Raw genomic sequence first — 27,618 nt, 5'->3', positions numbered from 1 at the left:
CTCCTGGTGGCGAGGCGATGGGGTTGCTGGTGACCTTGAGTTATTTATAGCACGATGGGGGCGCTGCAGACTGGTAGCACGGCTGCACAGACACTCCTTAGGGTGCCACGTTGTAGCCTGTGTGCCGGCTGCACCTACGGAGGGAAGGGCTTTCTGCGGGGACGGTCCCTAGTGGTCGTCTAGCTAAATGCGTACCTGCAGGTGATGTAAACACACACGTGGAGCAGCCAGACTACTACGCAGGTACTGAAAGTGAAGGACTAAGGATCACCAAAGACACGTGCTCATTTCAACACAATTTATTTACATCTTCTCCATACATCTCATATTCCATTTTAAGCCTTGGCATCTATTATTCCGTCTCGCTTTGAGTTTGTCATTTCAACAGTCTTTCCTTTTCCCCATCAGTCCTTAATCTTTCAATCCAGTGCTCCAGTCTTTGTTCTAGTAGACAGTCTTTAGTCCGCAGTTCCTCCACCTCTTGTCCCCACTGGTCCACCATCGCTTTCGTCCGCCGGTTGCCCAGCTGTGGGCTCAGTCGACGGGGCCCTGGAAGATGAGTTTGATGTGGCCCTGCTCCCCGGTCAGCCAGGTACCGCAGAAGGGGCAGGCGGCGTGGAAGGCGTGGGTGCCGTGGGGCAACGGGATCTGGCTCCACCCCGCCACTGTCTTTTCCGAGCACACGTGGCCGCAGGGGCAGAAAGCGTGGGTGGACGGCCCGGCGTCCAGGTACAAGCCGCCCTCGCAGCCCAACCACAGCGGCACGTAGGGGCCCACCCGCCGGCACATGGGGCACTCCCTCTCGCCGGTGCTGGCTGGCGCCGTGCCCCCAGGGCCGGCGGGCCCCTTCTCCTTGCGGTAGCCCCAGTTGTGGTAGCCGTGCACGTGGCCGCAGTTTACGTACACCCACGGCTGCTTCTTGTCGACGATCTCGCGCTGGGCCAGGCTGGGGAAGGCCAGGGTGTTGAAGCCCACGGGGCACTGGGGCCGCGCGGCATTCAGCTCCTGGCGGAGGGACTCTAGCTGCTTGAGGGTGGGGGTGCGGCGCAGTCCGGCGGGCGTCCGCCACAGCAGGGTGGCCCCGCACAGGTCGATCAGAGAGCCGTCCTGCAGGGTGTTCGACTCGTTCTCCACCTGGGTGGTTGCGAAGAAGAGGGGAAGAGGAGCGGGGAGAGGAGAAGAAGCGAGGGACAAGGGGAGGTATATCAGTTTCCATCACTCAGCTGTCATTATTAAAGACAGAAGAAACACCTGTTCTGTACCACCACATGATGGCACTGTGGGCATCCAGTTCTGCTGCAGACAGTGTACACCCATCGGATATAATTCACCTCCTTCAAAATGCCATCATCTACATGCATGCATCACATTTACAGTTAGGTATCTACTTGCAATGAAATGCCTGGGGAGGGAGAGCGTCTTTGGAATGCAACCTTCATAAAGACAGAGTGAAACGGGGGTTTTCATCAAGGAAATCAAGGCTGATTTCTACCTAAAGGCACGAGACAACTTGGGATTCCTCAGTCCTTACAGCTAAATTACACTTTCTGTACATATGACCTTGCACATTATGCACATCACACGCTAGAGAATGCACATTTGTTTTCTTCATATTCTCACTTGCATATATCTCAAATATGTATAATTGTTAACTTCCCTCATACTGCATATATTTCATATTTTTTCATGTTTCACACTGCATACATTTCCATATCATACATATTTTTCATTGTTTTTCTTTGCCTCGGTACATTCTCCTGCTGTTACCTTGCATAATGCTGTAATTAATTCTGTTGTTTTCATACTTTTCATGTATATATTTCTACTTAAATTGTCATTTGTGTTATCTCCTTGTTCTTTGCTGTATCTTATTACATTATAACTTTCATCTCATGTTTTAGATGCTTTTCTGGGTCAAATCAAGGTCAGTAACCCCCACCCCTTGGGACTCATTTTCCCATCAGCCCCCCTCTCTCTCCATCTTACCAATTTCCCCCTCTGCTGGGCGGAGCGGGTCTCTCTCAGGGCGAAGACGTTGCCACACACCGAGATCTCCCTCCAGACGCCCGGCGCCGGCTCCGACACAAACTCCCCCGCCGGGTGCATCACCAGCACCCCGTTGGTGGTCAGGCCGTCCATCAAGCCGTCCGACGTCCTCCATTTGGCAGCCCGCTCCTAGGAGACCACCCCACACACACACCCCCAACACACACACACACACACACACACACAAACAGGCAGATGTCAAGGTTAGGAGAGTGATGGGGAAGCACAGGGTAAGATAGAGGGAGGCTGGTGGAGGTGGATGTCGGAGGTAGCTGGCTAGAAAAACAGCCAACGTTGCTTTTCTGTGCTGCTATATTTAGCTCGGTACAGAATGACTACTGTACTGACTAATGCACAGAGATGCACCCACGCCTAAGAATAAACATCCCAGAGAGAACAAAGGGAAATATTATGACCACATGGCAGAAAGAAGCCCAAGTCCAGGCACTCGAGGGGTTTGAGTTAAAAGTTCAAAAGCTTTTAATTGGAGAGGGCTAAGATATAGCAAAACGCAGATTGAAGTTTTAGCTCTGCTAATATTTCTTGGAGGTAGAGCTGCTATGGAGGCAGAAATAATCCCATTGGTTGAGTTAAACCTCAATGGGTGGAGCCAAAGAACCACAGTTTTTGGAACGCAAATGGCAAATTTGAATGGCAAAAAAGGAATCTAAATAAAAAAACATGTAAATGGCCATGTTTTTTTCATGCCTTCGTGACCATGGCATTCATGATGTTGGAAGGTCAGCAGCTAGCTAACTAGCTTACCTGGATAAACATATGGCTAGTTTGAACTTGGAAGGTCAGCTAACGAACTAGCTAACCTTAGTATGGGTAGATTTATTCAGTTAGTAGCAGAGAGCTAGGCTTCATAATATTAGCTTCCTTCTCTCTAACCTTTTGCCTTTTTCACTGGGCTTCAGTCGGTTTAGTTCTGTTGGTTCTTTGGCTCCGCCCATTGAGGTTTAACTCAACCAATGAGACGATTTCTGCCTCCACAGCAGCACTGCCTCCAAGAAATTTGTCGCGCGAGAACTACAATCTGCTCCCACAACACCTACATGTATCCTTCCATTCCTTCCAGTCTTGAGCACTGGTTATTGATTCTGGGAAACCTCAAGCGCTCCTACCATCTCTCCTTTAAGAGAACCACATCTCTATGTTGAAGTCTGCCCTTCATTTTGCTAGCAGTGATTTTGCTGCCGGTTATGTGGAATGTGGAATTCAAAGCAGTCACACCTAGCAAGAAGCCCCAACACCTATACAGTATAATACCTCAGCAACACCTCCCCCCTCTTCTCTCTCTATGTGTCTCTCTCACTGACAGTGGACCTCGCAGCCTGACTCTGCATTCTGCCAAGGACAGTTTGTTGTCTTCTTCCAGTTGAACAGGACACTTGCTGGGCGGCCGCTTCACCAACAGCGATTATCTGTCCTCCTACGTCCCGACCGATATGGGTTTTTAAAGGCCGACACCGTTCGCTGGTATTTTTGGATAGAAGCTGCGAAAGCACATTTTTTTTTGCCAAGGTATTCAGTGTTTCCCCCAGAATTAAATTCTTGTCAGGGTGGAAAAACCTCTGAAACAGCATTTAGATATAGATTTAGATAGATACATAGGACACTAAAACTCTCCATTGAAACCCAACATAAACAATATTATTGTAATATGCAATATTAAACTGTTTAAACGTTATTTATATTTTTACTTGTAAAGTTTTAGTTTGCAAAGTTTATCCCATAAAAACAGAAGAAATGCTGCAACATATGGAATAAAAATAAATAAATAATATAATAAACTGTATTTATATAGCACTTTTTGAAACAGAAGTTACACTTCTTGCTTTACACAATAAAAATGATTAATAAAACAACATAATAAAACGGTAATAAAATAGAAAAACAAGGAAAAAAAGAGAATAAAACTAATAAAACAAAAATACAAGAAAAATTAAGTTAAATCACTGCATAAAATCCAGTCTATAAAAATGAGTCTTAAGAAGAGAATCATTTTTTTTTAGACTTGGGCAGGTTGTTTCACAATCTAGACATATATGCACATTTATAAAATAAATCAAAATGTCTCATTAGAATCAGTTCAGGTTATGGTCTTCCCATAGACAACCAGTGTATTGAACAATATCGGCCCCATACTACCCAACTGTAGTCCTGACTGTATTTTCGATGGCGGGGCGACATGCTAAGATGAGTTATACAAGTCTCAGTCAGTGGTGTGTGTTGCCGGGTTGTGACGTCATCCCTCTGGCTGCTGCCCTAGTTGTCGGGGGTCCTGATGAATGTTGCATGGGATGAAGTCATGCTGCCATGAGAAAAGGCCTGGTACCGGTCTGTTATTGGTCTGCCTGGGTTTGTACACCTTGATGTCACGTTTTAGTCCGCCCAACCCCGCACACAAAGTACAGCTGAGATTGGATGATGTAATCCTGTGTCTGTTCTGTGGGACTGTAGTATATTTGTGTGGGTGATGTCATTCTGTTGTTGTTATTCTCTATATCCCTTTGTAGCAACTGATGATGTAATGACTGCTGGATAATGTAATGTAAGTCAAAATGTAATAAAAAGTCCCTCTAAATGGGTTGAACACCTAAGAAAGCCTGTTAATGTAATAGATCCCCAGATAATGTAATAACATGATATTATTACATTAACCAGCGATCATTACTTCAGAAGGGGTGTAACATATTTTTAACTGATGATGTAATAATAATACTGAGTGATAATGACAAAATTCATAAGGATGAGAAGAATATGATAACTTGGGTTATTACATCATTACTCAATATTATTATTACATCATCAGCAGTGTTTAGGTTAGAGTTATGTACATTATGAGTACTCAGATTACTTTTTTGTGGTAACTAGTAACTTAACGTATTAGTTCTAGTGAGGTTTTTGTAATCCATTATTAGTAACTTTTTTTAAATTAGAATGTTGTTACTTTTATTTTTCTTTCATATTGTTTCATTTTTTTGAGTGAAAATCCCACAGCATCTTGTGCAGGCAACATGCTGCTAATTGAAAAAAAACTAAGTCTAATCATGCTTGATTTAAAGTATAATTCCAGTTATTTTCAACCTGGGGACTTATTTTCCTACTTATTGCCATAATTTCGACTGATTCTGCAATACAACTACAATAAAATCTAAACAAGCCAACCAAAACTCTAAACTAGGAAAACTAACAAAAACTAGGAAAAATACGGCCCAGGTTGAAAATAACTGGAATTATCCTTTAAATGAGATTGGCTTCCCTTTTAAAGGGTTAGGGTTAGCAACAGTCTTGCAATGCATTGTAAAACAGTGATTAACAACACACCTGGCAGCACAAGCCAAGTGTGTACATGCATGTGTTTGAAGAGGAGAACACAAGAGTTCACACTTCATAATGTAACTCGTTATTAAGTAACAAAGTAAAGTAACTAATTGCTTTTTAAAGCTTCCCCAACATTGATCATCAGAGTCAATGATCATATCAAAATAAGTATGAAATGAAACTCAAAATTAAATCAAAATATCCTATACTGTGATGTTATTACATTATCCAGCCATTTATGACATGAACAGATTACATTTTGGACCCCTTTGAGGGACATTTTATTCCATTTTGACAAGCTATTACATTATCCCACAGTTATTACATTATCAGTTGCTACACCCTCTCTGCAGTCTCCAGTGGACAACCCCACCCAGTTCTCCTTTAGGGAATACTGCTGATGACCAGTTCGCATTTTATTATCGGTCACTGTGGCACTTGGCAGGGACGTACACATATCCCCTTTAAAATAGCGCCTCCAATGACAGTGCTGTATCCGATCCGGCCGCCTCGACCCTTATAATCAGCTGTACGAGCCGGGCGGACGGTAGCGGTCTGTCTGTAACCCCGAGGCTGACTCCCATTGACAGAAATTGAGGATTTCTGGACTCCATCCACGGCTTCCTCGGTGTGTTTCCCAATTACAGAGCCACCTCCATGGGAGCGCCGGGTTCCCTGTCTGCCCTGCCAACTCTCCCCTGCGCATTTACTAGGGCTCCACCGATACATTTGATCATTTACATGTCTGACAATATATTGGTATGATGATGTCCTTTTATTAAAAATCAGATCTGGTTCAGTCAGTGTGGTTCACCTCTGATATGATGGATATGATGCAGTTGGATTGATTACATATTTATTGTGGAATTGATCAACCTGAATTGATTCTAATGAGACATTTTGATGAGATTCCACACAAGTATGCGTGAATATGTTTTTATTATTACTATAATTATCATTATCCTGGGTTTCAAGGAGAGTTTTAGTGTCCCATGATGGTGTAAATGCTGTTTCAGACGCTTTTCCAGCTGGACAGAAATAAAATTCTGGAGGAAACTTTTCATTTTTTGCCATTAAAATGATCAAATTTAAAGAACAGTGCCACAAAATATGTACTACTTCAACCCAAAAAATATCAGTATCGGTGTTGTCCTTCAACATCACTTATCAGTCAAACCCCGTGCATTTACACAACCGAGTTCATCTCTGAAAACCCTTTTTTATTTCCTGCTCAGTCTTGGCTCTGCGCCAGATGGAGGGAGGCAGGAATCAAGCAACTTTGCCAGAATGAATCAAAAGCTTATTTAGTCAATGAGTAAGCAAGCGTCCTCCTGGCCCTGGGCTCTGCAGTGTACTGTCCTTTTTATCGCCTGCTATTGTTGCAGAGAATTTTGGAATAGTGAGCGTATCTGGAGCACAAAGGCAAACACAGGCGCAGTTAAAGGTGCTACCTGTGGCATTTTTAACCACGAGTATATCATTAATTGTGATACCTTGGTATAATTACCGTGAACAAGTGAGACTGTGGTCAAGGTGATTGGTAGCCTCTGTCTCACACCAGTGGTATTGTTAGTGCTAGTGCTTCTCCAAATGAAGACCACATTTCCCATAAACCCTGTTGCTTCCTTGGTTGTTGGTTTGTCTATCTGTCCCCCACTGAGACCTTATCATCAGTGCAAGCCATTACACCAGGCTGTTTCCAGGGCTTACACAGGCAGCTCAGGTATCCATCCATTCATCCATCCATCCATCCATTCATCTATCTATCCATCTGTGTTTTTTTTTTTTTGGATAAGTAGCCCGGATAGCCGTATCTCTCTAAACAAAGACAGAGAGAGCTGCTGCTAGACGCTGTGTGGCTGGGCAACGCTCCAGACAGCCCTGCTCACTGAACTGGAGATACAGCAAGACAGAGCAGTGTGTGTGTGTGTGTGTATCTGTGTATGTGATGAGGACTGCTGAGTTGGCCGGGTGGTGTATGAGTGTACTACTGTAATGAACATAAGTAGTGAGAGGCATTATGCTCCTTTCTATTAAGGAGAAAGCACCAAAATCCTGAACAATTGTCTCTGTACACATTATATACAATATATACAATGTGTAAACACATACTGATATATTGCATGTTATATAGAATAGGTTCACAGGACATGGTAACATAACTATAGGTACTACTACCACAAACTGCTGTCAACAGGATGCACATGATCATGTAACAAGAAATATAATGTCCTTCCTTCTCTCTAATAGCTCTACATAATAACACACAACAGGAAACAGTAGATTTAGGCTCATTTTTTAGCACATTCATAACACACATGACTAACACTAACAGCAATTCCCTCCCACACACACATGTAGAGTACATTGCCCCTTCCTACCCTGTGCTTCCTCAAGCCAGGTCAGATGCACTGACACCCATGCTCACAGCTATGATGTCACCCGTGGGTGGCACGACGACGCCCCTGCTGTCGCGCTCGCTGCGGTTGCCGTGGTTACCAGCCCCCCGGCGGGTTTACCGGGAGAGGCCTGGCACCCACGGGAGAGAACACTCACCCCCAGGAAGATGTTCTTGGAAGAGTCGAAGCCGGCGGCGTAGATGCGGGCCGTGTAGGGTGCGCTGCGTTCACACATGATGCGGCAGGCGTAGCGGGAGATGGTGCTCTGGGCTGACTGGCCTCCGCTGCCGCCCTCCCCCGCCGCCCCCCCGCCCTGACCACCGCCACCGCCACTGCCCGCTGTGTCCGTCACCACAAAGTCAATCATGCTCTCCGTGGACCGGCCAATCTAGGAGAACCAAGATAGAGGGGTCAATATAATAATAATAATAAAAATAAGTCACAATGGCACATGGTTGACAACCACATCAATGGAATAGTATATAGTATAGCATAGTATAGTATAGTACAGTACAGTACAGTATAGGACAGTATAGTACAGTACAGTATGGTATAGAATAAAATAGTATAATAGTACATTACAGTACAGTACAGCACAGCACAGTACAGTACAGCACAGTATAGTATAGTATAGTATAGTATGGTCTAGTACAGTGATTCTCAACCTTTTTCATATCAAGGACCCTAATTTAGTCCACATTAGATCCACAGACCCCCATTTGATGAGATTTTGTCTCTCGGACCCAAATCCGAGACTATTTTTATCGTTAGATATGATTTTGTCCAGAATTCCATGACTATCTGTATTGAAGGAGGAGAGATAACAGAGAAACTGTGATCAAAACAGTCATTCTTCTACATTCTCTAATTGTGTTAACTTCTTGTAAATTAAATAATGGTGAGGTTTCATAATTTCACAATTAATCAATTTGCCGGGGACCTCCTGGAATCCCCTCAAGCACCCCTGGTGGTCCCCGGACCCCACGTTGAGAACCACTGGTCTAGTATAGCATAATGTAGTGTAGTATAGTGTAGTGTAGTGTAGTGTAGTGTAGTATAGTATAGTATAGTATAGCATGGTTTAGTATAGCATAATGTAGTGTAGTATAGTATAGTGTAGTATAGTATAGTATGGTCTAGTATAGCATAATGTAGTGTAGTATAGTATAGTATAGTACAGTACAGTATGGTCTAGTATAGCATAATGTAGTGTAGTATAGTATAGTGTAGTATAGTATAGTATGGTCTAGTATAGCATAATGTAGTATAGTATAGTACAGTACAGTATGGTCTAGTATAGCATAATGTAGTGTAGTATAGTATAGTATAGTATGGTCTAGTATAGCATAATGTAGTGTAGTATAGTATAGTACAGTACAGTATGGTCTAGTATAGCATAATGTAGTGTAGTATAGTATAGTATAGTACAGTATGGTCTAGTATAGCATAATGTAGTATAGTATAATATAGTATAGTATGGTCTAGTATAGCATAATGTAGTATAGTATAGTGTAGTGTAGTATAGTATAGTATGGTCTAGTATAGCATAATGTAGTATAGTATAGTATAGTATAGTATGGTCTAGTATAGCATAATGTAGTATAGTATAGTATAGTATAGTATGGTCTAGTATAGCATAATGTAGTATAGTATAATATAGTATAGTATGGTCTAGTATAGCATAATGTAGTATAGTATAGTGTAGTGTAGTATAGTATAGTATGGTCTAGTATAGCATAATGTAGTATAGTATAGTATAGTATAGTATAGTATGGTCTAGTATAGCATAATGTAGTATAGTATAGTATAGTATGGTCTAGTATAGCATAATGTAGTATAGTATAGTATGGTCTAGTATAGCATAATGTAGTATAGTATAGTATAGTATAGTATGGTCTAGTATAGCATAATGTAGTATAGTATGGTCTAGTATAGCATAATGTAGTATAGTATAGTATAGTATAGTATGGTCTAGTATAGTATAATGTAGTGTAGTATAGTATAGTATAGCATAGCATAGTGTGGTATAGCATAGTATAGTATAGTATAGTAAAGTATAATAGAGTAGAGCAGAGCAGAGTGGAGCAGAATATAGTATAGTGTACTACAGCATAGTATAGTTTAGTATATCATAGTATAGTGTAATACTGAATAGTAAAATCTAATTGTATGATGTGCGAGGTGAGGGTAGAACAAAGCATTACTACTCTGTTCTCTAACTACTCTGGCAAAGTATATCAGAGAATCACACAACCACACAATCTGCCCCAGAAGACTCTTCTAGCAAATACATCTATAGCATGTTCCATCAGCTCCCATTTAACGCAGTGGACGGAGGGAGGAAGAGGCTGATAAACAGACAGACAGATAGAGAGATAGACAGGGATAGATTGGAGTGGAGCCTGTTGATTCTGTCTGCTGGACTCAGGACTTTACATTTATCTCCTGGAGGATGAGAGATGGATGGCTAGAAAACATAACTGTAGCTGTGAGCTGCTGAGAGCAGACAAGTCTGACTCATTCCCTCTCATATATTTTATCTCCTCATTCTTTTTTGTCCTCTCTCCTTCTGGCTGATACTCTCTCCCTCTTTCTTGGTCTTTCTCTTCCTCCCTCCATCCCTCTGTTTCTCTCCTGACGCCCTCTCAGCTCTCTCATGACTCGGCATTCTTGAGAAGTCTGAGGAATCTGCTAACAAATGACTTTCTCCCCTCACTGAGAGGCGTGTGTGTGTGTGCATGTGTGTTGTTTTTTTCGTGCACATACACCACAATCTGTATCCACTTTACAGGGTCGGGAGGTTCAATTACTGTTCGACTAAACATTAGAATGGGCAAGACGCCTGGCCACTTTGAGTGTGGTATGATGGTTGGTGCCTCCTGGGATTTTTTGGCACTAGAGTTTATAGAGTTTACAGAGAATTGTGCCATAATCAAAAAATATCCAGTCAGCCAAAACGCCTCACTGATGAGAAAGGTAAAGCAAATAGCAGCTCAGTGCAACAGTGGTGTGTAGAAGGTCATCTCAGAACCACAACTGGTCCAACCTTGAAGTGGACAGACTACAGCAGCAGAAGACCATGCTGTCAGCTAGCAAGAACAAGATGAAGCTACAGTGGACACATGATCACCAAAATTGGGCGAAAAAAAGTGGAAAAACTTTGCCTGGTCTGATGAATCTTGATTTCTGTTGTGACATGCTGATGGCACGTTAAACACACAATCCATGGATGCATCCTGCATGGTGTCAACAGTACAGGCTGCTGGTGTTATGTTATGGTGTGGGGAATATTTTCTTAGTTTACCTTAGGTCCCTTACCAATTGACCTTATTCCCACGGTGGCCATTTTGAATTTACATCACACTCTGGGAAACTCTACCCAGAAGATTGGCATATATACATATAAAACTAGTCTACTCATCTACTCTTGTAGCGACCATCAGCAGTTGTTTGACTTACTTTAACACATAAATGAGGACTTTGGATAGACCTAACCGTTATCAACTTAGCGATCTTGAGAACAACTACAGTAGCTGCTTGAATTTAGCATGTTAGATAGCTTACCAGCTAGTTAGTTAGGCCTATACTAGCTAGCTAGCTAGGCTAGATTCTGGTAGCTAGCTATAGTGGGCCAAATATAAATAACTTGCTTAAATGTGAACCTATATCCCTCTGGATTCTTAAAATCCATTCATTTCTAATATATATATATTATTTTTCAGTGGGGAATCTGTGAAATGATAAATGTTTGTCCAATCCCAACATTTGTATGATGTGTATCTTGGTAGCTACACAACAGTAGCACATAGCTGGGCTATATTTCTGGGTAGAGTTTCCCAGCCCATGTGTGACATAAGTTCAAAATGGCCACCGTAGGAATAAGGTCTATGGAGCATTGTTTGAACACCACAGCATACCTAAACATTGCTGCTGCCAGGAACATCCCTTCTTCGACACAGTCTAGCCTTTGTCAAATGGAAACTTCCAGCAGGATAAAGATGTTCATGAACAGTGACTTTAGTTCAGTTCAGATCTCAATCCAGTAGAGACTTTTGGGATGAGGTGGAACAGGATGTTTACAGCTAAATGTGCTGCTAAAAAATCAGCAGGAACTGAGTGACGCTATCGAGTAAACATGAACCAAGATCCCTGTGGAATGTTTCCAGCACCTTGTTGAATCCAGGCTGTGAAGATTTCCGGCTGTTCTAGGGGCACAAGGGAATCCTACCTGTTACTAGCAAGGTGTACCTAATAAAGTGGATACTAGGTGTAATGTAATATAGAACAGTCAAATTACGTTTTTCATCTGGCATAGGATAGGACAAAACATTGCCACTATTCTTCTCTGCTCTAACTCAAATATGATGAGACATGACATCAAGCACGTTCCATCAATTTACATTTAGCATCTTGTCATTTTTGCCACCAAGTTAGGGACCCAATAACGCAGTGGACAGAGGAAGGAAGAGGCCAATAGATGTATAGACAGACAGACAGATAGAGAGATAGACAGGGATAGATTGGAGTGGAGCCTGTTGATTCTGTCTGCTGGACTCAGGACTTTACCTCCTGGAGGATGAGAGATGGATGGCTAGAAAACATAACTGTAGCTGTGAGCTGCTGAGAGCAGACAAGTCTGACTCATTCTCTCTCATATATTTTATCTCCTCATTCCTTTTGTCCCCTCTCCTTCTGGCTGATACTCTCTGCCTCTTTCCCGGTCTTTCTCTTCCTCCCTCCATCCCTCTGTTTCTCTCCTGACGCCCTACCAGCTCTCTCATGACTCGGCATTCTTGAGAAGACTGAGGAATCTGCTAACAAATGACTTTCTCCAATCTGAAAGGCGTGTGTGTGTGTGTTTATGCATGTTCAGTGCATGTCGCTGTTGTCGACTGGAAAACCTTGTATCTCCAGCCTTGTTTTTAGCTTAATGACCATGTTACTTTTGAGTTCATCCAATTTCGAAAGGGTTTCAACCTATAGAACCATGAAGGCTTGAACTAGGCAACTTTGCACGTTGGCGGCCCCTAGTGGCAGTGAGAGGTAACTGTTTGAATTTTGAGGACTTCATTACCCAAAAATCCTGTAAGGTGATGTCAGTAAACTACGACGCTCTTCTCTGTTGTAACCCTACTTTGTGTTTTAGGCTAGTAACATGGGTATATTTGAAAAATCATTTAAAAAATCTTGCCCAATCCAGCTTTAAAACATGAAAATTACCAAGGAGGTTTTCAGTTTTTTGTGAGCATGTACCAGGTTTGTGTTTTTCTTACAGGTTCAGCAAGGTGACGCCCAGCTGCTTCACCTCTATTAACTTCTAGCGCCCACTTTTTTTTTTTTTACAGTCCGTCACAGCTAAAATGTTGAGTTTGCATGGCACGTGTTTGTGTGTGTGTGTGTGTAGGTGGATACTGACCTGAAACATGTCTGTGTTGGTGTCATGGGTGTACTCCACAATGACAGAGTGGCTCCGTGACAGTGTGTAGGAGATGCTGTGCTGGCTTTTGTTGCTGAGCGCCTGTCAATGCAAATGACATTATCCAGGTCACATGGCGAGGAGAGCTGAAGGTTTTTGCCTCTTGGAAAATCTGCCCAGAGGACTATTCACCAGATGGAGGAAAAGCCCAGTTTGAATTTCAAACGTTTGTGATTTTGTCAGTTGGCTTCTCATTACGAAGCGGTTAGATCATGAAATGCTCATGTATGAATTACACTTCTTTTCAATACATGGAAAATCTAACCTGGAATCTAACCGCAAGTAGGGTTCAACTATGGGTTTTTGAAGGCCAATACTGCTATCAATACTTTTGGGTTGAAGCTGCCAATAGCTGATATTTTATGCCAATATGAAATATCTTTAAATTTGACAATTTTCATGCCAATTTCTTTTTTTTTTTTTAATCTTTTTTTTAGCATTTAGACCATGAGACACTAAAACTCTCCATTGGAACCCAGAATGATAATAATAATAAAACATATTCATGCATACTTATGTGGAATCTAATCAAATTGTCACATTGGAATCAGCTCAGGTTCAGGGCTTCCCATAGACAACCAGTGTAATATTGATTAATTCTACAATAAATATGTAATCAATCAAACTGCATCATATCCATCATATCAGAGGTGGACCACACTGACTGGACCAGATCTGATTTTTAATTTAACACCGATATCGGCAGCATATATCAGTCTAACCCTAATAAGAAGTACGGTGCAACATTGATTGTCAAGTACGAGACCCTTATTTTACCTCATGAATAGAACATTGTTAGGTAAAGAAATATCCCGGGGGCAACTTGTCAACATTATCAACACAGTACAAAGACTGAGATTCCAAACAAACCATCTGATCTGAGCTCTTGTTATTTTCTGCCAGCGTTTCCTCTACGCTCATTAAGCAGCGGTGGGCCACCCCAGCACCGGCATTACCACTAGAGAAAATGTGAAATTAAAACAAGATTTTCATTTAGCCCAATTTTCTCAATGCCCCCCGACGGCTAACGCCTAAAATTAGCACTTTCATCATAACGCAGCGTCTGAAGTATGAACGATTTTCGAGCTGCAACCGGCACTCAAACCAAAACTGGGACCAAAATTACCTCTAACCTTCTATTGCTGTAATATAGAACACCCTCATAGTGATTTTTTCATACTTTTCATTCATAGATTTCTACTTAACGTGTTCTTAATACATTGGAATTCCCTCCATTTACTCTTCTCTTATTTATATTCTATGTTTCTTTGCTGTATCCTATTGCTACTTGCTGCTGAAACATCCCAACTTCCCCATTGGAATCATTAAATAATCATTAAAATGTTATTGTATCTTAACAACCACTGCTACTTTAATGTAGCATCAGGTTCCTTTCTATCCAGCTCAGGGAAAAAACCCTTGGCAGACCTTCAGTATGAATGACAACCTAAGCTACGATGATCCATGTTGGGACCTCTCACCTTTGACACCAGAGGGGTCGAGACATTGTGGATGACATCGGGTTTGACGCCGTTGGCTTTGGGCCTCTTGTAGAGGGCCAGGCGACTTCTCCTGCGACCCTTGTCCCCATTGGCCAGCGAACCATTGTGCCTGCAAATCATAAAAACAAATCGTACTTGATTATAATGGTGACGATAACTGGGTTTAAAGTGGTAATCCTCGAGTTTGTTGGTTCCATCTTTCGGCGCTGTGGTGTTTTTTTAGTTTGTCTCCATCTTTGGTGCTCAGCGCTCATTGCTGTGGTGTTGCACTGCACTTCCCAGAGATCACCTGTCAATCAAACAGTGTGGGCGGTACTGTGACATCTTCATGACAACCGGAACAAGGAACGCAAACAAAACACGCCTGCATATAGGTGGCTGAATAACAAACCAGAAGCTGAACTGACACTTGCCAGCTTGTCCAAGTAAAAAAACCTCCTGCACTTTCCGTGCATTTATTTGCAGACAATTGGGCGAGTTGTCCTGTTTTTGCAGCCGTAATTATTCCATACCATGCTGCACTTGGTACTGAACGACAGTCTCGATCCAGGCATGTTGTATTAGCCGCAGAGAAGCCGTGATTGGATGGACCTCGTAAAATGTCGGCGGCAGGCAATCCCCCCCTCTCTCTCTAATCACATCGACAGGGAACTGAGCCATTCTCATAATCCATCAGCTGATGGATCAATAGGCCAAGGAGTGGAAAACATATGTCTGTGTCTCTGTGCATGGAATAGCACCATACCATGTCGATGTGAACGATATGCTTCTCTCACCCTTCATGTGCGATCTATAACATGTCTGTGTGTTTCAGGCTACGCTCTGTCTCTCTGTCTTTTCTCTTTTCTTTTTCCCCTCGTAGAAGTGGAGGCTTTAATTTGCCTATGCTTCCCTGTGGCTCAGTGTGTGAATGACATCTTTGTATGGAGTCAAATGAGCTCTTTTTCCATGATCTGCTCAGCCAGGAAAGGCGGCTCGGACTAATTGACGTAGAAAAGGGTCTATTGTGAGGTACGTTAGATTGGCCTTATGGTTTCATTCAACACACACTACCCGGCTGGTTTGATGGAGGATCCTCTCGGGGCAGTGAAAGTGTTTGTAAGAGTGCAACCAAGTAAACATCATACTAAGCTGCACACACAAACAAACATATAAGCCTGATCTCACATGCTTGAATACAAAAGCCAAGAAAACACGAACTGGATCTGCACCTATTGTACTGGCTGGACATACAAATACAGATACAAAAATCCAATGAACACTAGATGCAATACAAAATAAATGCACATGCAAGTCTGTAAGTCAAGAGAGGGCTTCAGTATCTCACCCTAAGACGATGAGCTCGCCGTACTTGACGGGCTCCTTGTCCCCGGGGAAGACGCCGTCGTGGGGTTGCGAGCTCGAGCCCAGAGGAGGCGAGGGCTGGCTCTTGTTGCAGGACGGGCGCAGCTCCAGAGATGGGGGGGGACACAGCGCCTCTGAGCTGCCCTCCAAAACCATGCCCAACGGCCACAACTGGGGCTCACTGCTGGTGGGGGGGAGTTAAGAGAGAGCAGAGTCAGATAATCTTGTATTGTTGATGAAGAAATTCAATTTGAATGTGACAGGATGACATGAGATAAAAGATAGGATGATACTTTAAAGGAATACACCACGTTTTTGGTAGATTGTTCCATTGGTCAACTAGCCATTAAGTGATAAGAACAAAGTCATCCATGTGTTCCCAGTAGATCATTGGCTCTGGTGTTTCATGCTAACACATTAGCATACACTATGTTGAGTGATGGTAGGCTCCATGCTAACACTTAGCATACACTATGTTGAGTGATGGTAGGCTCCATGCTAACACTTTAGCATACATTATGTTGAGTGATGGTAGGCTCCATGCTAACACTTAGCATACACTATGTTGAGTGATAGTAGGCTCCATGCTAACACTTAGCATACACTATGTTGAGTGATAGTAGGCTCCATGCTAACACTTTAGCATGTTCTAAATGAGCAACTAGAACATGTTAAGTAGAAATGTATGAATGAAAAAAGCCATATGCATTACAGCATTATGAGGACTTGCAAAATAGCAGCAATGTGGCTCAGAAAAAACACATGAAATACAATATGAAGAGTGTATGAAATATGTGCAGTATAAAATAGTGAAAAATTACAGAAATATCAATATATAACAAATGACAAGAACATGAGAACATGAAGAAAAGTAATATGTGAAATTACAGCATATATACAGGATCTGCAAAATGTGTACCATATTCATATTAACCTAGGTCAATGTCAGAAGGCCATATATTGTATATGTGCAGAAAGTGTCAATGTGTGCAGACGTCTGTTGTAGAAGACAATTCACCTCAAATATATTCAATTTACAGATAGAGGAAACAGGTACAGGACAGGCAGGTTTGGATATGAACACCACATCAAAATCACCCATGCTTGCGAATGCTTTCATTTGCATCACCGTCTTTCCCTATTCATCACAGCCTTTACCTCACAGGCCTTTCCATATAGAGATAAGGTTGAAAAATATCTGAAACATGGTATCCGGTGAAAAGTCACTAGGGTGTATCTTTATGCAAAATCTCTCATTTGCAGCTGCTATGTCAAGCAAATGTCCAAATGACTAGTCCTTCACCTTTTGCATCCTTGTTAAAACCCTCAAAATAGCTAACAAATCAAATTCAGGAATAATTGGCTGAATGTGTCTCATTACGGCGGCGCTGCATTGGTGGTCTGATAGTCTTTCTGACGTTGGCTCTTCTGGTAATTGTCATCCCCCTTTATGCGACTGAAGTGCTTTGTGTTTGCTGACCGAGGGCATTTGCAGTGCAGTCGGCTCATCCTAATAGGATTGGATGGGTACAAGTGATCCGGCTCTTTCCACAAAGGCAGATAAACAGACACCCGCGTCTGTGGACCCCGTTCGTATTTTCTCGTGTACCTGATGTGCTCTGTCGTTGTTCTTGCGGTGATGAATTGAGCCTCGATGACCACCGGCGAGTGTTTTAGAGGTTGGCGACGAGCTTAGAAAACAAGCGGCGCTGGAGACGGGAGAGCATGTCCCCTTCGCAAGCTTTTACAGTTAACGACCAGATAACCATCAATCGACAAAGTGTCGCATCCCGGATTCTTAACGAAGCCCTAGAGGCCCGCAACCTTTCCCCGAGCAACAGCCACCAAACAGAGGGGTGGAGCGGGTTCACTGTTACCGGCCTTCGTTTCTACGAGAGCTATATTACCGTGGCATTTCCAAGCTTTTCGATCGCAGCCCTGTCAAATAACACCAAGGGCTTGGCATTAAAACATATCGGACGCAAAAAATTTAATTTTCTGATAATAGAATTCCATGATATAATAGCGAAAAGGGTGTCTTCCTAATGACAAGCATTTTAATTAACTGGCTTGAGAATAGAGGAAACATGAATATTATGCAAAAAAAAAGAAAAAAGAGTGGGATCATTTGTACCACACACAGCATGACTCACAGTGTGGATATTTTGACATTCCCTTTCACGCAAGTAAAACAAAGCTCAAAAATCCCAGTCTCTGCTGACGGGAGGCACACAGGTTCTAAGCCAGCGCTTAACGCTCAAACCTATTATTAATCAAAAGTGGGCGAGACCACCTACACGGTGGAAAGTGAGCGGTGCAAAAGCATGACAAAGCCCTGCAAGCTTTGTTCTCTCTTTGTACAGATTAGATAATCGGCCTGAGAACTCGAATGTAATGATATTGAAAGTGCTACCCCAAGTTTTGACGCTCTCCCCTTCCTTCTTGTCTGATTTTTCCCGATAACTCTAAGTGAGCACCATGCCAAAGTCCTTTCAGATCAGCGTCCAGACAAAGTGCACACCAACCTACAGGGACTACGCTACCCATAAGTCAACTGCACGCCCAATATTAGACTTGATTGAATCTCGGCCATCTAATGGAGCCCGACGAGGAGAATATCTCCTCATAATCAGATGACGGATGGCAGACGGCAGATTTGGGCAGCCAGTGGCCATTTCATTACCCGAGCTCCCCGTTGCCTCGGCTGGATATTGAGCGGTGGCGCGATGCAGAGGTGGAGGGAAGAGTGGACTCGGGGGAGGCTGGATGGATGGAGGCGAAGGAGGAGAAAGGGGGGAAAAATGAGAGGAGATGGAAATAATAGAAAGAAAAGCAGGGGGCTTCCTTCCTGGTGGTAGGAGACCGTGTAGCTGGAAAATCCTGGGTTCAGCTCAGCTCCAAACTCAAGACCTGGCTTTGCTGCAGGTCATGCCCTCTTTGTTTTTAATTTAAAGGTAGTATGAAATAAAAAAGTACTTCTTGCCAAAGCAAAACAGCAAAGGAGTGAATCAATCAATGGACAAATTTTTCAAAGCACATACGATCTGCATCTCTTTTTTCTCCATTGTTGATATCGCTCTTCTTCTATTCCACTAGAATTGTTTTTGATTTGGGGGAAGGTTTTCAACATTCTATCTATCTAGTTCTGTATCTTCTCTCCGTCTCTCCACTGTGAGTGATCTAAGCCAGCAGTAATACCAATAAAAATGATCTTTAAAAGCAACAGAGGCATGGCGGCCATGGGTGGGTGGATGGGTGTAGAGGAGGAGTGGGTGGTGGGAGTGAGAGGAGGAGGAGGAGGAGGGAGGGGGTTTGGAGGGCAAGGAGAGGTGAAGGAACAAAATGAAGGGAGGGGCAAAATGTGATGCTGCTAGTCTCGCGATATGGACGTGGAAAAAAACAAAACGCAAAGCTTGTACATATCTAGATAGATGATGATGAGAGGAGGGAAATGAGGAAGGGTGGAGGGAGGCGGAGGGTGGGACTGTGTGTGTGTGTGTGTTTGGGTGTATGTGTCAGCAAGCGCATGCGCATAAGTGCTGGGCTTTGGCAGGGTGATGGATTGCCTGTTCTGTGCCACGCATTTTCTAATCAACCCACAGCCACATCCTGGGGGTGGAGAGAGAGAACGAGAGAGAGAGAGAGAGAGAGAGGGGGGGGGGGGGGGGGGAAGAGAGAGAGAGAGAGAGAGAGAGAGAGAGAGAGAGACAGAGAGAGATAAAAAGACACAGAGAGAGAGTGGGGAGAGAAACAAAGAAAAGCTGTCTGACAAAGGAAGACAAAGGGAAGAGAGAATAAGAGAGAGAAATAGATAAAGAGAATGCAGTCCATAGGAACAGAGTGGAGCTGCTGGAGGGTCTGTTGTAGGAACGACGCATTTGATGGTGCTCAGGCCAAACAGAGCAGACACAATGCAACACAAAGCAACACAAAGCAACACAACACTACACAACACTTCACAATGCAACGCAACATAACACAGCACAACACAAAACCTCGCAACATAACACATCACATCGCAACTCCATGCAACGCAATACAACTCAACATCGCAATACAAAACACTACAAAACACAACGCAACACACCGCAGTGCAATGCATTTAAATGCAATGGAACACAACGCAATGCAACATAAAAGCACAACACAAAACCATACAACACAACACAACACAACAGAACACACGTCAACACAATGAAAACCAACACTACACATCACAACATAACACAACATGTAATCCAACGCAATCACATAACGCAAAGCAACGTAACGCAAAGCAACGTAACGTAAAGCAACGTAACGTAAAGCAACGTAACGTAAAGCAACGTAACGCAAAGCAACGTAACGTAAAGCAACGTAACGTAAAGCAACGTAACGCAAAGCAACGTAACGCAAAGCAACGTAACGTAAAGCAACGTAACGCAAAGCAACGTAACGCAAAGCAACGTAACGCAAAGCAACGTAACGCAAAGCAACTTAACGCAAAGCAACACAATGTAACACAATACAACTTAACACAATACAACGTAACGCAACGTAGCGCAACGTAACACAACGCAATGCAGCATAAAGCCCAATGTCCACCAGATGCGGTACGGCTCCGGCACGGAAGCCGTGCGTGTGCCGGAACAGACTCGCACCCATGTGAATCAGCGCTGCTAAGCCCAATGTCCACCAGATGCGTTGCGGTAGCGACACGGAAGCCGTCCGGAACCCGCAGGGCAGTTTCTGCCGCTCCGTTCTTTTTCCGCGTCTGGTCTATTTTTGCCGGATCCGCTTGTGTCTGACAAGCGTGAACATGCACTTTATTGACTTGCGGGTGATGCATACAACTCAAACGCGTGCGGTGTACATTGCCTTCCGTTCCGGAGCCGTTCCGATCCCGTGCCCTGGCCGTTCCGCTTCCGTGCTGCATCTGGTGGACATTGGGCTTAAGGCAACGCAACAACGTAATGCAACAACGTAATGCAACAACGTAACGCAACAACGTAACACAACAACGTAACACAACAACGTAACACAACAACGTAACACAACAACGTAACGCAACGCAACACAACACAACGCAACGTAATGCAACACAATACAACGTAACGCTATGTATCGCAACGTAATGCAACGCAAAACACAACGGAATGCAATGCAATGTATCGCAACGTAACGCAACGTAATGTAACATAATGTAACACGACAAAACACAATATGACACAACACAGAGCAATACACCGACATGTTGCACAGTTCCTATTGTTGACCAGCTGTACTTCACAGGCTCTAACGGAGACATATTTTCCAAGAAGTTTGGGATCACAGGAAGGAAATCTGGGAGCAGAATCTGTGACAGTAAATTGGAAATTCTCTATTCTCAAATCCCTGCTTTGAACATCATTCTACACACTATGGTTAGACTGATATATGGCGCTGATATTGGCCTTTTATTAAAAATCGGATATCAGCCAGTCAATGCCGTCCACCTCTGATATGATGGAGTTTGATTATATCTTTTGTGGATGTTTAATGTTTTGGATTTTTGACATGAAAATGGTCCAATTTGGCTGAACACTTTTGCACATGCGGCCTATTTAAAAATTTCTTGGCGGCATGATTTTATTTTTAGGCAGTGTACGCTACCAAAATGTAGCGCATACTGTGTAGACTATCATCGGTTTTGATACTGCAGCTCCACACCGCCTCCATGCCCGCCCACTTGTTTTTCTTGGACATTTGTAGCCCTTCTCTTTCTTTTTCTGTCTTCCCTCTCTCCTTCACTCCCACCATTCACTCTCTCTGTCCGCCTACTGCAGGGGAAGGGCGAGTGTGTGTGGAGTGTGTGGGAGAGATGGAGGGAGAGAGAAAGAGGAAGAGTCAAATTTGTCTCTTCCAGTAACAAATGAACAGAGAGCTAAATATACTGCGCTGACAAATGAACTCTGTGATGAATTATGTATTCTTGACAACACTGATCGCACTATTTCTCCTCCTCAACCTGTTTAAATAAAGATTCTCCTTTTCTATCTTGAAAATGTGTTCCTAGCTGCTGTAATTGAGTTAGCGCTTTTAGTTGGTAATTCATGGTAGTAGAAAGCATTATTGTCTGCTTAGCAGTGCTCCAGCCATTGGCTGTAGTAGGAGGATTATTAGAGTCGTCAATCCAGTGCTATTGCCTGCTGACAGTCCCTTTACCGAATATCACCGAGAATGAACTCCGACCATAAAATGCGGTAACAAGTGGAGATGCGGTTTATCAAACATGCAACCGTGCAAAACGACAAATTCAGATTAGATCAAACAAAGCGAAAGTACACATGCACATCCTTCTGATGCTTTTCATATTTCAAAATCTCACGAGAGCCAGAGGGCACGTAATGCTCCCTGCTCCGCATTACATAACAGTTTTACACTGTGCAAATCCTACAAGCCAGTGTTACTGTTATGAACTGTTACGTTACCCCCCCCCCCCCCCCACCGCCCTCCCTCCTCCACAAAATCCAGAATCCTCTACTCCATTTCTTTTAGTCTTGCTAATGTTTCTCTGTTTCTTCCTGTGCTGTGTTTTGTTTGTTTTTCTGTAAATCAGCTTTGAGTCTTTTTAGGGTCTGACTGATATTCGTTTTTTAAGGCCAGTACTGATTTGTTTTAGGGTAAATCTGCCAATAGCGGATATTTTGCGCTGATATTCAATACTGGTAAGTATTCAGTGTTTCCCCCAGAATGCAGTTTTTGTCAGGGTGGTAAAGCCTCTGAAACAACATTTAGACCATGGAACAATCAAACTGTCTTGTCTCATTAGAATCCGTTCCGGATAAGGTCTTCCCATAGACAATTAGTCTAGGTATTGATCAGTTCTATAATAAATATGTAATCAATCAAACTGCATCATATCCATCATATCAGAGGTGAACCACACTGACTGGACCAGATCTGATTTTTAATAAAAGGTCAATATCGGTCCCATATATTGGCAAACTTTATATCTGTCCACCACCACTAACACTATCCTCAGGTTGTATCATGCCCACTTCAGCAGCCTTGCCATTACACACTGTAATGCAGTGTTACTGTGCATCCTCCATCAGAACGCTCAGTGCACAACTTATGTAATCCAGAAGTCTCCGTCTATAACTAGATACCCCAGTATCATTATGTGGCTGGTGATGGTGATGCGTTTGTGCTATGCTATAGTGAGCTAGACGACTGTGACGGAGTGTGTGTCCTGCAGTCCTGTCTGGCCCTAAATAGCCCCGCTGTCTGGGATGCAGTAAGGAGATTGGAAACCAGGAAGAAGGGCGGCGGAAAGAATGAGAAAGGCAAACAGAGAGAGAGAGAGAGAGAGAGAGAGAGAGAGAGAAGATACACCTGTAGCGCTCGTGAGGTCCATATAAATATCAAAGAAGGCCAAATCGAACAACCTGGGTTTGTAAACGGGCGTGACCCCGGGCTTGTAGATGAAACTGAAAGTTAGACGCTCACCTTTGTTCTTCAGCGTCTCTCATCAGGAGAGGTTGACAAGGATCATTAGGAGTAGCAGCACTTCAAAAGACAATCAAACAAGAGACTCCAACGGCCTGTCAGAAAAAGCCAATATACCTCCTACACCAGGGTTCTGCCGATATGGAAGATTTTTGAAGGCCAATACCAGCATTTTTGGATTGAAGCTGCTGATAGCCAGTGTTACGTGCTGATATTCAATATCTTTAAAGGTGCACTAAGTATGATTTTTACTGTTCCATAGCTCACATTCCAGGCCGGCCTCCTTTTTTTTTTTAACCAATTGCAAATGCCAAGGCAGCATTATTATTCCAGTATTTAGCCTGGTGATATTTTACCTCTTCACTAGACATTTCTAATGGATCACTGCTCCAATGAGCTAGCGGTGGAGGAGCTGTGCCAAAGACTTGTTAATGTTGTTGCAATTCATACTGGCTGCCATTAGAGGTTGACAGAAGTCAGAGATTACTTTAATTTGACCATTTCCATAACAAAAAAATCTTGTTAGGGTGGAAAAACTTCTGAAACAGTATTTACAACATCATGGGAGAGCACTAATGAAATTCTTTTAGGTGGCTCCTTAAGGTTGTAAACAGATAGGAGTCTTTTTTTCTTCTGCTCCTCAAACAGAAAGTTCAGCTGTCAGCATCGCTAGCAAAAGAGGGAGCAAGAGGTCAAAGGGAACAAGGAGTGTTGCATCATTCTCATTGCTATGCAACTCAAAGCTTGGCAGCAACTTGCAGGTTATCTAATTAGCATTACCAAGCTAACCTTAAGTAACAAAGGGGATAACATTGTTGTAAATGGACAACAGAAAGTTAGCAATTGCCCTGCTTGCTGTTGAAGAAGAGCATGAGGAGCCCGTTCTGTAACGGAGGATGTATTTAGTTAACGTTACTCACCAGGTAATCACGTGTAGCCACACCTCCAGCTCAAACAATGGAGGTCTGGAGAAATTGTTGTCATAAAACGTGGGATAATGAGACCAAACTGAGCCAAAGGCAGCATTGACTGGCTCGGAGTTAGAAAAATTTGCATTGTTTGCATTGCTTATGATGCAAACGATGCTAGCTACAACACTAGCTAGCTACTTCGCTGGGCAAATTTGAGTTACTACACAAACTCTTTGTGTAAATTAAATGAGCGAGATAAAAATGGATGACATTTTTTTTTGCTAGAAGAGCGCTCATTAAACCATACTGAGTCGATGAAGCCTATACATCTTCTCAACTTGACGACTCTGCTGAACAACAGGGATGTAATGGCGTTTTTACCAACAGGCAAAAGTTTGATTTATCAAACTTGCTCAACAGCCGTTACATAGGAGAGAGAAATATGTTTCTATAGCTATATTAATCAAGGCAATAGTTATCATTTGCAAGTCAGAATACGCACGGCGCCGCCATTACACTAGTTTTGCTTTGCTAGTTAGCTAACTGCAGCAACTTATTTGTTGTTCATACAACAGTAAACAAGTGAGCACCAGTACCACGCTTCGTCCTGGTGAAATTTGACTGGTTTGAATTATGAGGAGAGCACACAGCATCGCCACCTTACTAAACAATTGTTTAAATATCTCCAGACCTGGAGCACATTGTTTGAGCCGGAAGTGTCGGTAGCCTTCGTGAGTTTACACACCAACTTTAAGAGGCTGCTTACTTCCAGGTATCGCTAACTTTTTCTCTGTGTGAGAGGTACTGCCATCCCTAATGGAGCTTACTTACCCCCGATGAATTCCTTTTCCCTTCGTAAAACCTTTTCACCCTCGTACTGAATCGGCTTCAGGTTCAACTGGGCTCACCAGAGTTTGACTAAACACTTCAAAACACTTTAGCAGCAGCTGAAACTGGTTTTTATATTGTTTTAAATCTCCTCTCTCTGTCATTGCCACCTCTCCTCCTCTCAGTTTGACCCCTCTGGCATTACAGGAGCCTGATAGGTGGGATGCTACTGTGTTACCTCACCTTGCTGCCACACACACACACACACACTCTGACTCACCTCGCTCTATCATTTCGATATCTCATCCTCTCATTCTCCGCCATACACTGCACATATCCATCTCATTTTCAGTCTAAAAGTCAGATTTTCCTCTACACAAATGAAAACTTCTGCCAATAGGCTGATATGGTTCCACTTGTCTCCAAATGCAGTTGGACTTGTTGCAGGAATGTTCTAGAAACAGGTGTCAATATGTTGAAACCAGGCAGAGGCAGATTACTACACTAGTATCAAGAAAATGACACTTGATTGAAGAAAATTCCTGAAATTATTTGATTGGAAACAAGTTACTGTACTTCTACTACTACTGCTACTATACTGCTATTAGTACTACTACTGCTTTTACTGCTACTACTACTAGTACTAGCCTACTACTACTGCTGCTGCTGCTACTACTGCTAATACTAGGCTACTACTACTTTTACTGGTACTACTACTAGTAAACTCTCCAATAAAAAGGTAGGTTTACCCTCAATTAGCCTACATCCCAAAAAATCACAACTATTCAGTGTTTCCCCCAGAATTGGATTCTTGTCAGGGTGGAAAAGCCTCTGAAACAGCATTTACACCACCATAAGACACTAAAACTCTCCATTGAAAACAAAGAAAACAAAATGTCAGAGGTTTTCCAGACTGTCTTTATGTAGTTGTGGTAAGGGAAGAACCTCCATCATACCAGAGGTGGACCACATGAAGATATCTAATACCTGATATTCAATAAAAGGCCAATATCGGCCCCTTATATCGGCGACCCGTTATCAGTCTAACCCTAATCGCATCATACATTTTCCTGCGGGGGTGGGGGGGTACAGCACCTGATCTCATATACTCCCAAATACCTAAAATTGTAAGCTAAAAACATCAGCCATGGCTCAGCAAAGTGAAATACTGGTGGTTCATGAATAACATCAAAGCGCTGCTGCTACTTTGTGTGAGTTGTGAGCCATCTTGTAGCTTGCCATGCCTAAATTCTTCCTAATCATCCCACTGACTGTATACTGGAGGCCTTTCCACAGCAAATCCCCCCCTCCTCCCTTCTGGAACCATCTAGAATCAACGGAATATTATATGAAAATATGCGCAATTTTTTTTTTACAAAGGTGCTTCGGTGCTGATGCGGGATGGTGTGGCGAAAAAAGGCCTCTATCTCTTTTATTCTTCCTGTGTTCTGGGCACGATTGCAGCGGATTGCGTTTCCCGGAGCCACGCTGTTTATGGACGGCCGCGCGCACTTCTCCTCCAAGAAAAACACGATAGTCGCCTGAATCGGGGGATTTTTTTTCAGGGGGGCCATAAACACACCAGACACCCTTCACTTGATTAATCCAAAGCTTCTTGTGGGGAAAAGCGGCTCGTGACATCTGTCATTTGTTTGTTCTTTGTTGTTGTTTTTTTGAAATGGGTGTTAATGGTGATCAACGGGTTGCCAGATAGGCAAATTTCCTGCTTATTTTCCAAAACCCAGGCTGGGTTTGTACACAAGGGATTCCACCGCACAGACAATGCACACGCTACATAGGGAGAAGGCATCAGCACGCGCACACACACTCGCACACACACCCCTCCTTTACGCACAAACACACACTCTCGTCGTACAGATAGCAGCAGCAGTGATGTGGAGGTAAATAATAAAGGAGGGTAAGCTATCACCTCCGTCATAACGCAAACAACCACCAGTATGAACATTTATGATTCATTTCTGCTTCTAAACCCCTATTTTTGTCACTTACACCAGTTTGACACTACTTACCGTGATGGAGGCTTTCAATTTACCTCATAAGAATTTATGTCAGCCTGAAAAAAATGTGATAAACTCTATATTCCACATATTAGCAGGTGAGTTTAGATGGGTTTACCCTCCGTTACATCCCTGGAAGAGCAATAAAGGAGAGAGCAGGCCGGGCTTCTTCTGCCATAGCCTACTGTAATAAAGATGAGGTGAGAGCAGAAATCAAATAAACAGGTCCGTACCCGCTGATGTTTGCCGATGGAGGTCTGGACCCGGCTCGGACGTTATTTTTTTTATTTTTTA

General features: G+C 43.1%; 2 protein-coding genes across 4 annotated transcripts in view; one reads left to right on the top strand and one right to left on the bottom strand.

Moving 5' to 3' along the window:
• rab1ba (zRAB1B, member RAS oncogene family a) overlaps positions 1-27,618 on the top strand; it is a 192,904-nt gene that overhangs the window by 13,745 nt on the left and 151,541 nt on the right. The gene's annotated exons all lie outside the window — the stretch shown is intronic.
• On the bottom strand, positions 285-27,618 carry peli3 (pellino E3 ubiquitin protein ligase family member 3). Of its 3 annotated transcripts, none has more exons than XM_071926087.2 (7): positions 27,558-27,618; positions 16,081-16,281; positions 14,733-14,862; positions 13,192-13,293; positions 7,933-8,163; positions 1,987-2,175; positions 285-1,134 (listed from the first exon to the last, which is right to left on the bottom strand). In XM_071926087.2, the coding sequence occupies exons 2-7, from the start codon at positions 16,251-16,253 to the stop codon at positions 535-537; spliced, it is 1,425 nt and encodes a 474-aa protein (XP_071782188.1). In that variant the 5' UTR covers positions 16,254-16,281; positions 27,558-27,618; the 3' UTR covers positions 285-534. The 3 variants fall into 3 exon arrangements, with proteins under 3 accessions (XP_071782188.1, XP_071782189.1, XP_078147868.1); XM_071926088.2 differs by having other exon boundaries at positions 16,081-16,278; XM_078291742.1 differs by lacking the exon at positions 27,558-27,618 and adding an exon at positions 24,488-24,570.

The sequence above is a fragment of the Centroberyx gerrardi genome, chromosome 23, assembly GCF_048128805.1.
Source record: "Centroberyx gerrardi isolate f3 chromosome 23, fCenGer3.hap1.cur.20231027, whole genome shotgun sequence".
In the NCBI taxonomy this organism is placed as follows: domain Eukaryota; kingdom Metazoa; phylum Chordata; class Actinopteri; order Beryciformes; family Berycidae; genus Centroberyx; species Centroberyx gerrardi.
Note: the sequence above shows the minus strand (reverse complement) of the source record. Positions and strands in the feature narration are given on the sequence as shown.